This window comes from Triticum dicoccoides, chromosome 5B (genome assembly GCF_002162155.2).
Source record: "Triticum dicoccoides isolate Atlit2015 ecotype Zavitan chromosome 5B, WEW_v2.0, whole genome shotgun sequence".
Taxonomy (NCBI): Eukaryota; Viridiplantae; Streptophyta; class Magnoliopsida; order Poales; family Poaceae; genus Triticum; species Triticum dicoccoides.
The window spans coordinates 540,998,600-541,008,514 of record NC_041389.1 but is presented as its reverse complement, the minus strand read 5'-3'; the positions used below and the strand labels follow the sequence as shown (position 1 = coordinate 541,008,514).

At 48.6% G+C, this 9,915-nt stretch overlaps 1 protein-coding gene across 2 annotated transcripts; it reads left to right on the top strand.

Moving 5' to 3' along the window:
- The first annotated feature begins 393 nt into the window (after window positions 1-393).
- LOC119311448 (disease resistance protein RGA5-like) lies at window positions 394-7,957 on the top strand. 2 transcript variants are annotated; one of them, XM_037587081.1, is made up of 6 exons: window positions 394-513; window positions 609-1,725; window positions 1,889-3,252; window positions 3,417-5,495; window positions 5,714-6,140; window positions 6,232-6,406. In XM_037587081.1, the coding sequence occupies exons 2-6, from the start codon at window positions 628-630 to the stop codon at window positions 6,292-6,294; spliced, it is 5,031 nt and encodes a 1,676-aa protein (XP_037442978.1). In that variant the 5' UTR covers window positions 394-513; window positions 609-627; the 3' UTR covers window positions 6,295-6,406. The 2 variants fall into 2 exon arrangements, with proteins under 2 accessions (XP_037442978.1, XP_037442977.1); XM_037587080.1 differs by having other exon boundaries at window positions 5,714-7,957.
- Window positions 7,958-9,915: the final 1,958 nt, after the last annotated feature.

Sequence of the window (9,915 nt, the reverse complement as noted above, 5' to 3'; positions counted from 1 at the left end):
CCAATATCTCTCATGGATTGGACTCTTTCAGTGATGGGTTGTTAGGGCTATGGAAGGGCAATTCTATGACCATATGGTGAAACAACGAAGGAGAACAAGGGGGTGATCACGTGTCCGTGATGGCGGCAAGACAACTCGCGAGGTTGGATCTGTGTAGGCGTGCAGTAAGGATGGTGAGCAACAAATAAAATTGATGGCGGTGACAACGCACGGGTATTTAGCTAGTACTCTTAAAAGAAGTACTGTGTGCAGTTGCCATCGATCCGTAAAATATATATTCTTAAAATAATACGTATGTGTGTCAGTCCAATTGCAGTTTTTTTCTCTGCCGACGCAGTAGAGATTCCCCATTTGTAGCATTGGTAGGGGAACTCAGCAGTTGACCAGGGAAAATCCAGATCGCCATGGAGGTGTAGGCGGAGAAGCCAAGGGAGAGAAGGAGATCACTGAGAAATTTGTTTCGATGGGATGAACGCCTAGGTGCTTTCGTCCAAAGGAATTCCACAACCACGGGTACGATTGGGTGTGCCTCCGTTGATTTTCGCCTCGTAGCTTTTTCGATGTCATTCGGCAGCTCTCTCAGTTGGTTTATATAATCTTTTTTACAGTATAGTTGGGAGAGAGGAGATGACTACGTTCGTGGACTCGGCGGCGGTGGAACGGGAGATGGGGGACGGGTCCCGGTGCCTGGACCCGCAGCTGTGGCACGCCTGCGCCGGCGGCATGGTGCAGATGCCGCCGGTCGGCTCAAGGGTCTACTACTTCCCGCAGGGCCACGCAGAGCACGCGCAGGGGCAGGCCGGCACCGTCGACTTCCCCCCCGGGGGCCGGATCCCGGCGCTCGTCCTCTGCCGTGTCGCTGCCGTCATGTTCTTGGCCGATCCGGACACCGACGAGGTCTTCGCCAAGATCCGCCTCGTCCCCGCCCGGCCGCAGGACCCCGCCGACACCGACGACGCCGTTCCCGCCGCGCAGGAGGACAGACCCGCGTCCTTCGCCAAGACGCTCACGCAGGCCGACGCCAAGAACGGCGGCGGCTTCTCCGTGCCGCGCTACTGCGCCCAGACCATCTTCCCGCAGCTCGACTACTCCGCAGACCCGCCGGTCCAGACCGTGCTCGCCAAGGACGTGCACGGCGTGGTCTGGAAGTTCAGGCACATCTATCGGGGCTTGCCCCGCCGCCACCTCCTCACGACAGGTTGGAGCTCCTTCGTCAACCAGAAGAAGCTCGTCGCAGGGGACTCCATCGTGTTCATGAGGACCGAGAATGGGGATCTCTGCGTCGGCTTCCGCCGCGCCAAGAAAGGGGGGGTCGGTGGCTCGGAGCTACTCCGCCCACCGTCGCCGGCGGCGGGCGTCAATTACGGAGGATTCTCCATGTTCTCGAGGGGAGAGGAGGACGGCATCAACAAGATATTAATGGAGGCGTGTGGGGAGATGAAGGTGAGGGTGCGGCCGGAGGAGGTCGCCGAGGCGGCCAATCTTGCCGCCAGCGGGCAGCCGTTCAATGTGCTCTACTACCCGAGGGCGAGCACGCCAGAATTCTGCGTGCAGGCGGCCGCGGTCAGGGCGGCGATGCGCACCCAATGGTGCCCCGGCATGAGGTGCAAGATGCGCTTCGAGATAGAGGACTCGTGGAGGATGAGCTGGTTCATGGGGACTGTGTCGGCCGTGCAGGTGGCCGACCCCATTAGATGGCCCAATTCACCTTGGAGACTTCTTCAGGTGGTACATCTGCAGTTCTCCATCATGTGTATTGTGCGGATCCTCAAGGACAGCACCACAATATTGCAGTCCTTGTATATATTGACTAATTGATTGCTAGTAGAAGCATGCATTTGAGTGACAAAATTAATGCTGAATTCTGTCTGGTTATGGCTTTGAGCAGGTGACCTGGGATGAACCGGACCTGCTGCAGAATTTTAAGAGGGTGAGTCCATGGCTGGTTGAGTTAGTCTCGAACATTCCGGCCATTCACCTTGCTCCGTTCTTGCCTCCTCCGAAGAAGCTCTTCGTTCCGTTCTACCCTGACCTTCCGGGCGACAGCCAGTTTCCGGCCCATCCCAGCGAGTCTGGAGCGCTCGTGCAGGTGCAGCGGCTAACCGGCCGAGACTCTGCCTCCCTCCCTTCCAAGGCCCAGGTCCAGGAGGATCAGATGGATGAAGTCATGCAGGGGCAGTCGCTCATGCCGCCAGAGCTGCTGCCCTTGCCGTCCGCACCAATGTCCTGGCTGAGTCTGGAGCACGGTGTTACGCCTCCCTTGCCGGTGGATACCACAGCAAACGACAGATTCGAAGACGGCTTGAAGAAGAGGAGACCTGAAAAGTTCCGATCGCAGGGCGTGCAAACTCGTCAGATCGAGAAGAGACTTGAAAAGCTCCACACTGAGGCTCCGGTCTGCGCTATGGCTGACGCCATGTTCAGGCTGCCCGCAAAGCTCGACAGACTACTGGCCTGTCATGGCCGCACACTACCCCGGGGAGCGGAGGACGAGATACATCTCATCAAGCAAGACCTCGAGAAGATGATGGTGTTTATCCAGGAGCAAGATGACTCGGGAGCAGAGGACCGTTCTATGATGGTCAAATGCCTGACCAAAGAGGTGCGTGAGCTGTCCTACGACATGGAGGACAGTGTCGACCAGTATGTGCATGCCGCCAATTCCAGGAGAGGAATATTATCTCCTCGCCTTAAAAAGTACAAAATCACTCGCCGAAAGAGTAAGACCACGACGTGGTTCTCTGAGAAGCTCAAGTGGCGCCTATGGATGGCCAACAAGATCAGGGAGTTCAGCATGCGCTCCCAGGAGGCGCTTCAGCGGTACAGCTTGTTCAACCACCTTGGTGAAAATGGCGGCAATGCTGCCGCCATTAGTGGCACTGGCTGCAGCACTTGTTCTATATCTGATGCGTTGTTCGGCTCGTGGCGTTCCACGCCGTATGAGGAGCCTATCGGTATCGATGCCCCCATGGAGAAGCTTGAAGCGTGGCTGGGTAAGGATGGAGAGCAGAAGCTTAAGGTGGTGTCTCTGGTTGGACCTGGAGGGATTGGTAAGACCACACTTGCCAACGAGCTGTACATGAGAATCGGCGGGCAATTCGAGTGCCGGGCATTTGTGCGGACGTCCCGAAAGCCTGATGTCAGGAGGCTTCTCATCAGCATGCTCTCTCAGATTCGGCCACACCACACCCCTCACAATTGGAAATTGCATAGCCTCATTGCCGATATCAGGACACATCTCCAAGATAAGAGGTATGCATGTTTCACTCTTGCTTTATAAGAATTGCATTTTGTAGACATTTGTGTATGCAGCTATGCTGAGCCATTTTCTTTTTTTCTCTTGTCCGGTATAAGGATCGATTTACAGATTTTCTGATTTGCTATTAGGCTGACAACTGTGTTAAAACATTCCTCAGGTACTTGATCGTAATTGATGATGTATGGGCTTCACAAACATGGGATATCATTAATCGTGCTTTGCCAGCTGGTAATCTTTGCAGTGGAATACTAATAACGACAGAAGTCGATGATGTAGCTCTGAAATGTTGTGGTTTTGACTCTAAGTATGTTCTTACGATGAAACAACTTGGCCACGATGATTCAAGCAAATTATTTTTCCGCACAGTTTTTGGTCCACAATATGAGTGTCCTCCAGAGCTCAGTGAAGTTGGAGACAGCATTATCAGGAAATGTGCTGGTTTACCATTAGCAACGGTTACCATATCTAGTCTTTTAGTAAACCATATGGGGAAAACAGAGCAATGGCATTATGTAAATAAATCATTAGGTTATGGTTTGAAGACAAATCCTACTTCGGAGGGGATGAAACAAGTACTAAACCTTAGTTACAGTAATCTTCCTCAGCATTTGAAGCCATGTGTGATGTATCTCAGTATATATGAAGAGGACTACATTATTCAGAAGGATGATTTGGTAAAGCAATGGGTAGCTGAAGGTCTTATCCATGCAACAGAAGAGAAAGATAAGAAGGGAATTTCAAGGAGCTATTTTGATCAGCTTATCAGTAGCAGAATGATCCTACCTGTACACACAAATAACGACGACGGTGTCTTGTCCTGCACGGTGCATCGCATGGTACTTGATTTTGTTACACAGAAGTCCTTAGAAGAGAATTTTGTCACCACAGTAGATCATTGTCAGACAACTGCAAGTCTTGCCGATAAGGTTCGTCGACTGTCCCTTCACTTCGGTAATGCAGAAGCCACGCCACCAACAAATATGAGACTATCACATGTTCGCACTCTTGCATTTTTTGGGGCCTTCAAGTGTTTGCCTTCTATTGTGGAGTTTGGGCTTCTTCAAGTTCTGATCCTACATCTCTGGGGCGATGATGAAAGCATCAGTTTCGATCTCACTAGAATATCTGAGCTTTTTCGGTTGAGATATTTGCATGTCACATGTAATGCCACCTTACAAATACCACAAACCCAGATGCGAGGTCTACAATATTTGAAGACACTGAAAATAGATGCAAGAGTAAGTGCAGTTCCATCAGACATTGTTCATTTGCCGGACTTGTTGCACCTAAGTCTGCCTGTCGAGACAAATCTGCCCAATGGTATTGGGCGCATGACATCGCTTTGCACACTTGGATATTTTGATCTAAGTGTTAACTCAATTGATAATGTGCAGAGCCTCGGTGAGCTGACCAATCTTCAGGATCTTCGGCTGACCTGTTCTGCGGTTCCTTCTTCTTCATTAAAGAGTAAAATGAATAATATGGGCTCTATTCTCGCTAAACTCAGTAACCTCAGGTCTGTAATTCTGGAGCCTTCAAGTATTTTGGACAGTGGATCTTCCAGCATGAGCATTTCGTGTGATAGCTTGAGCAGCGTTCCCTCTCCCCCGGTGCTCCTTCAGAGATTCGAGTGGTTGCCGTGCAGTTGCACCTTCTCCAGCATCCCCAAGTGGTTTCAAAATCTCAGCAAGCTCAGCATTTTAAAGATTGGGGTTATGGAATTGGCGAGCAATGATGTTGATGTTCTCAGAGGATTTCCTCGACTAGCTGTTTTGTCGTTATATGTCAGAGCAAAGCCTGCAGAAAGAATTGTCTTCACTAAGACAGGATTCTCGGTTCTCAAGTGCTTCGAGTTCAGGTGTAGTGTACCTTGGCTGGAATTTGAGGTGGATGCAATGCCTAGTCTGTTGAAACTCAAGCTAGGTTTCGATGCCCAAGTAGATCAACACAGTACTATACCTGTCGGCATCCTGCACTTAACAGTCCTTAAGGAAATTTGTGTCAAAATTGGGGGTGCTGGTGCCAGTGACCTTGATAAAAGGGCTGCAGAATCAGCATGGATTGATGCTATTAAGATGCATCCGGCACGTCCCACCTTCAACATACAGTGTTTTGATAAGATGTTCAATGGTAAGGATGATAATAATAGCGAGGTGCGAAAGGAAGAAGTAGAGGAAGACTCAATTGAAAAACATGGAGTCCTCCAGATGGGCACCCGGGAAGATGCTCACAGCAGGTACAGACAAGATTTCACTCGCATTCATGCACTTTGCTAGTTGAGTTGCAGTGGAGGCTAAATGCTTGCTGTCATTAGGTTTTCTTCGTTTTCAGATTGAAACTTTTGGTGGAGATTAATCCGGTGAAAATAATTAGTATTACGATAGTCGGTTTGTTGTGTTGCTGACTGCAAAAAGTATGTCCATAATGCTAATTGCATTGACTGTTTGATTGCAGGACGAAAATAGATGTCCAGACTCCTGCCACCATGAGCGCATCTGCCATTGGGACCATGACTGCCATCGATGAATGTGTCACTTATTCTCAGTGGGCCAAATCTGCCATTTCATCTCCGCAATCCCGATGGAGTGGCTCACAGGAGCGAAGTCTCTGGGATGGTCTATTGCACTTGGAGAGTGGCCTACAACTTCTCAAAGATACTCTTCCTGCAATGTACCACATTATTGATGAAGCAGAGTGGAGAAGCCACGAACATCATGTGGCCAAGCTCCTTCCGAATCTCAAGGATGCAGTGTCTGAGGCCGAGGACTTTCTTGATGAGTTCAGTTGGTACAAGATGAAGATGCAAGCGGAGGGCAATGCAAGGCATTCTACTTTCATTGACTTCTTTCATAGTGTCATCCAAGGCAGCTTCATCAACCAAGTAAGTAATGTCCAATCGAGGTTGAATCATCTTTTAGGTCAACTGAAAATTATGAGGCTTCATGGTGTTACAAAACGCTTTGACAAATTAGTCAGGCCGGAGACCACCTCATTCCCAAATGAAGCAAAATTATTTGGTCGTGACAAGGAGCTGAAGCAGCTATTTGAATTTCTGAATGTGCCTGCAAATTCAAAACGCAGGAGGGCAACTACTTCAGTCAATGCATCAACAAGCGAATCAGCAAGCAATGTTGGTAATGAATCTGGAATATTGAGTCTTCCTGTTTTGCCAGTAGTAGGAATTGGCGGTGTTGGAAAGACTACTTTGGCCCAACATTTCTGTAGCCATCAACAAGTGAAGTCTTACTTTACGCTGATAGTTTGGATTTGTGTCTCAGATGACTTTGACTTGCTGAGGTTAACAAAAGAGGTCATACAATCATGTACCGGAAAGGAGCCAATATCTAATATTTTGGATTTTCTTCAGCGCGCTCTCTATGAGCATGTGAGAAATAAACGGTTATTGATAGTCCTTGATGACATGTGGGATGATGCCTTGAAGAAAAATGGGGAATGTTGGAAGAGATTTTGTGCACCGTTTATAACTGTCCAAGAGGGAAGTTTGGTCTTGGTCACCACTAGATGTCCAATAGTTGCCGAGGGGGTGCGCACAATGGAGCCCTTTATACTAGAAGGTCTAAAGGATGACACCTTATGGGATTTCTTCAAATTGTGCATGTTTAGATCTGAGAGTTCTAATGATCCTGAGTTAGAGAGCATTGGTAGAAGAATACTTCCTAAACTGAAGGGTTCTCCGTTGGCTGCCAAAACTCTAGGACGCGTGTTAAGCATGGACCTTCAAGCGTCGCATTGGAAATCTATACTTGCGAGTGAACTTTGGGAGCTGAAACAGGAGAAGACTGATATTTTGCCTGCCCTTCGGTTGAGCTACATGTATTTACCGTTTTATTTGAAGAAATGCTTCGCGTTCTGCGCTGTGTACCCCAAAGATTACAAATTTGAGAAGGCATGCTTAGCTGAAATTTGGGTAGCAGAAGGCTTAGTGGAACCTCAAGGTGATGTTCCAATTCAAGATGTTGGTTGCCAGTATTTTGAGGACCTTGTAGCACAGTCCTTCTTTCAAAAATTTAGTGGTGGATACATAATCCCTCACTTGCTGCATGACATGGCAAAAAAAGTTTCAGAGCATGATTGCTTCATCTTAAGAAATAAGAGTGACTTTGATAAAGTACCCCAGAATGTTCGTCATCTGTACGTACTCCCTAGCGGTGACTTTGATGAATTCAACTTGGTGAGACTATGCAACTACACGAAGCTGCGTACCCTTATTTGCAAGAAGAATTTAAAGGAAAAAACAAGTTTTGTAATGGACCACTGGTGTACTAAACTTCTGCGAATGCGTGTGGTTTCTTGTGCCTTTACAAATGAGTTACCAGATAGTATTGGCAACTGGAAGCATCTTAGGTATCTTGAAATATCCGGAGCTTGTCCTTTGAAGAGGATTCCTCCAACTTTATGTTGGCTATATAATCTGCAGATTTTATATGCCAACAAATGCAAGCTAGAAAGCTTGCCCAGTGACTTTGGTAAGTTGATCAGCTTACAAAAATTTGAATCACATGGATTACAACATTATGCGGGGGGTCGCAGGACTTGATTCAGCCGATGGGAAGGAACAAGAAATTAGTTTAATGAAGAATCTGAACCTATTCCGTGGACACCTGGAGATAGATAATATAAGCATCCTAAGTAAGGATCATGCAGCAGAAGCAGAACCGAAGATTAAGAAATATATTGATGAGTTGAAGATTTCAGGTTGTCCAAACCTAGTTTGAACTGGTGTCCAAACTTAAAGGGGGCGAAGGAGATCAATAGAAGAATCCTCCTAAGGTATTGGTGCTAACACTTGTTTCCGGTCCAGCTTTTACTTCTCTTTTGTCCAAAATTCCTTATATACTGGAAACAACTCATGTATCATGCAGTAACAATCCAACTTAAATCATCACCATTACAGCACGCTGGACTCGCTCATTGATGACATGTAAATGTATCGTATATGTCTTGTTTCTGATTGTTAGTTTCAGTTTCTAGTCCATACAGAGTCTTGATCTGTTAATATTGCCTGAAGGAAAACTGTGATGTTCACAGTAACTGAGTGAATTGCAAAAAACCACCACATTGAAGCGTAGGTTTGCAGAAAAGACTCTTCTACGAATTTGTGCCCGAAAACACTGATTCTCGGTCTAATCTTTTGCAGAAAACACTAGTTGATGGCTTTAGCCCATTTGATGACGATTATGACATTTGAGCCCACCATTTGCTGATGTGGCTAACGGCCTTTTTGTGAAAACGTCCTCCCCTCCCTAAAGAATTATCCCCTAAAAAACTACCCTCTCCCTGCTCCTCCACCTCCCTCCGGCGCGCCCCCGCCTCCCAGCGCCGCCACCTCCCTCCCGGCGCACCCCAACCCTCCCAGCGCCGTCACCTCCCTTCCCGGCCACAACACCGACGCGCCGCAAGCGGCGGCCGCGCGGTGGCAGGCAGCTCGGGCGCTACCCCTGCCTCCCGACGGAGCAAGCGGCGCCGACGACGCACATCTCGGGCACAAGCGGCGGCGTTCTTGACCCCGCCCTCCTAGCAGAGGAAGCAGCAGCGGCGGCGCCCTTGTCCTCGACCTCCCAGGGGAGCAAGTAGCAGCGGCGCCGCGCAGCTCGGCATAAGCAGCGACGGCGGCGCGCAAGCTGCAGCAAGCAGCGACCACGACGGTGAGCGCGCGGTGGCCGATGGTACCAAGTGCATGTCGACTCCAAGCCAGCAGCGCTGGCGCGTGCATGAACCAGCCGTCGCCTCGTCCTCTGCCCTCTGGTGCTCGTCCCACCTCCGCCAGATGCGGCACCACCGGCCAACAGTAACGAGCCAACCTCTTCCCCCCCGCGTCCCCCGTCCCCTCTGGATGGTGTGGCCATGGCTGGCGACGAGGACCTTGAGCGCCGATGCCTCTGCTGCAGGCCGGCGACGAGGAGCTGATTGCGTTTTGTACTTTTACCCGAAGGGTGACTATGCAAAAATACCAGGGCCCCACATGTCATAATCGAGGTTAAAATGCACAAAACGGTTGATCAGTGTTTTTTTGCAAAAGATTAGGATCAAAATCAGTGTTTTCTGGCACAAATTCGTAGAAGAGTCTTTCCTGCAAACCTACGCTTCAATGTGGTGGTTTTTCGCAATTCACTCACAGTAACTTAATATAAGTGACATTTTGAAAAACCTTCCTAACCTGTAGATGTCGGACTGTTGTTGTGTTGCATGTAGTCAAAACTATTCTTTTTTGTCTCAAAAAAAAAGTATTCTTTTTTCGCCAAATTGCTTTACTGACCATGTTTTGTTCTTCAAGGGACTGAACCCCGTGGCCGCATTACTTGAAAGTTGGAAGATCGGAGGACGAGACATCATGCCTTTCGTCTTGCTGTCCGTGGCTGCTTCTCCCCTTTTGCAGTATCATTCCATCTGCATTTCATATTTGTGCAGATAACTATCAGTTCCCAGTTTGCGCAATGTTGTAAACTTATTGTAACTTAAGAAACTACGACATGTTGCATCTGTATGCATTTATGTGTTTCGCATCCTAACTCTGGAATATGTGTAACTGCCATGCATGAGCACTGCATCTGCACATTTGTATTTGCCTGGTAGAAAGAAAAGATGTACCCTGAGCTACAGTGTGTACATTCTGAGAGTCAGATGGGATAAACTAG

Excerpts from the sequence above, each read along its gene's own strand:
- LOC119311448 (XM_037587080.1), top strand. The coding sequence starts at position 628 with ATGACTACGTTCGTGGACTCGGCGGCGGTGGAACGGGAGATGGGGGAC. Across the intron at positions 3,253-3,416 it reads ACACATCTCCAAGATAAGAG|GTACTTGATCGTAATTGATG; the intron begins GTATGCATGTTT and ends AACATTCCTCAG. Across the intron at positions 5,496-5,713 it reads CGGGAAGATGCTCACAGCAG|GACGAAAATAGATGTCCAGA; the intron begins GTACAGACAAGA and ends GTTTGATTGCAG.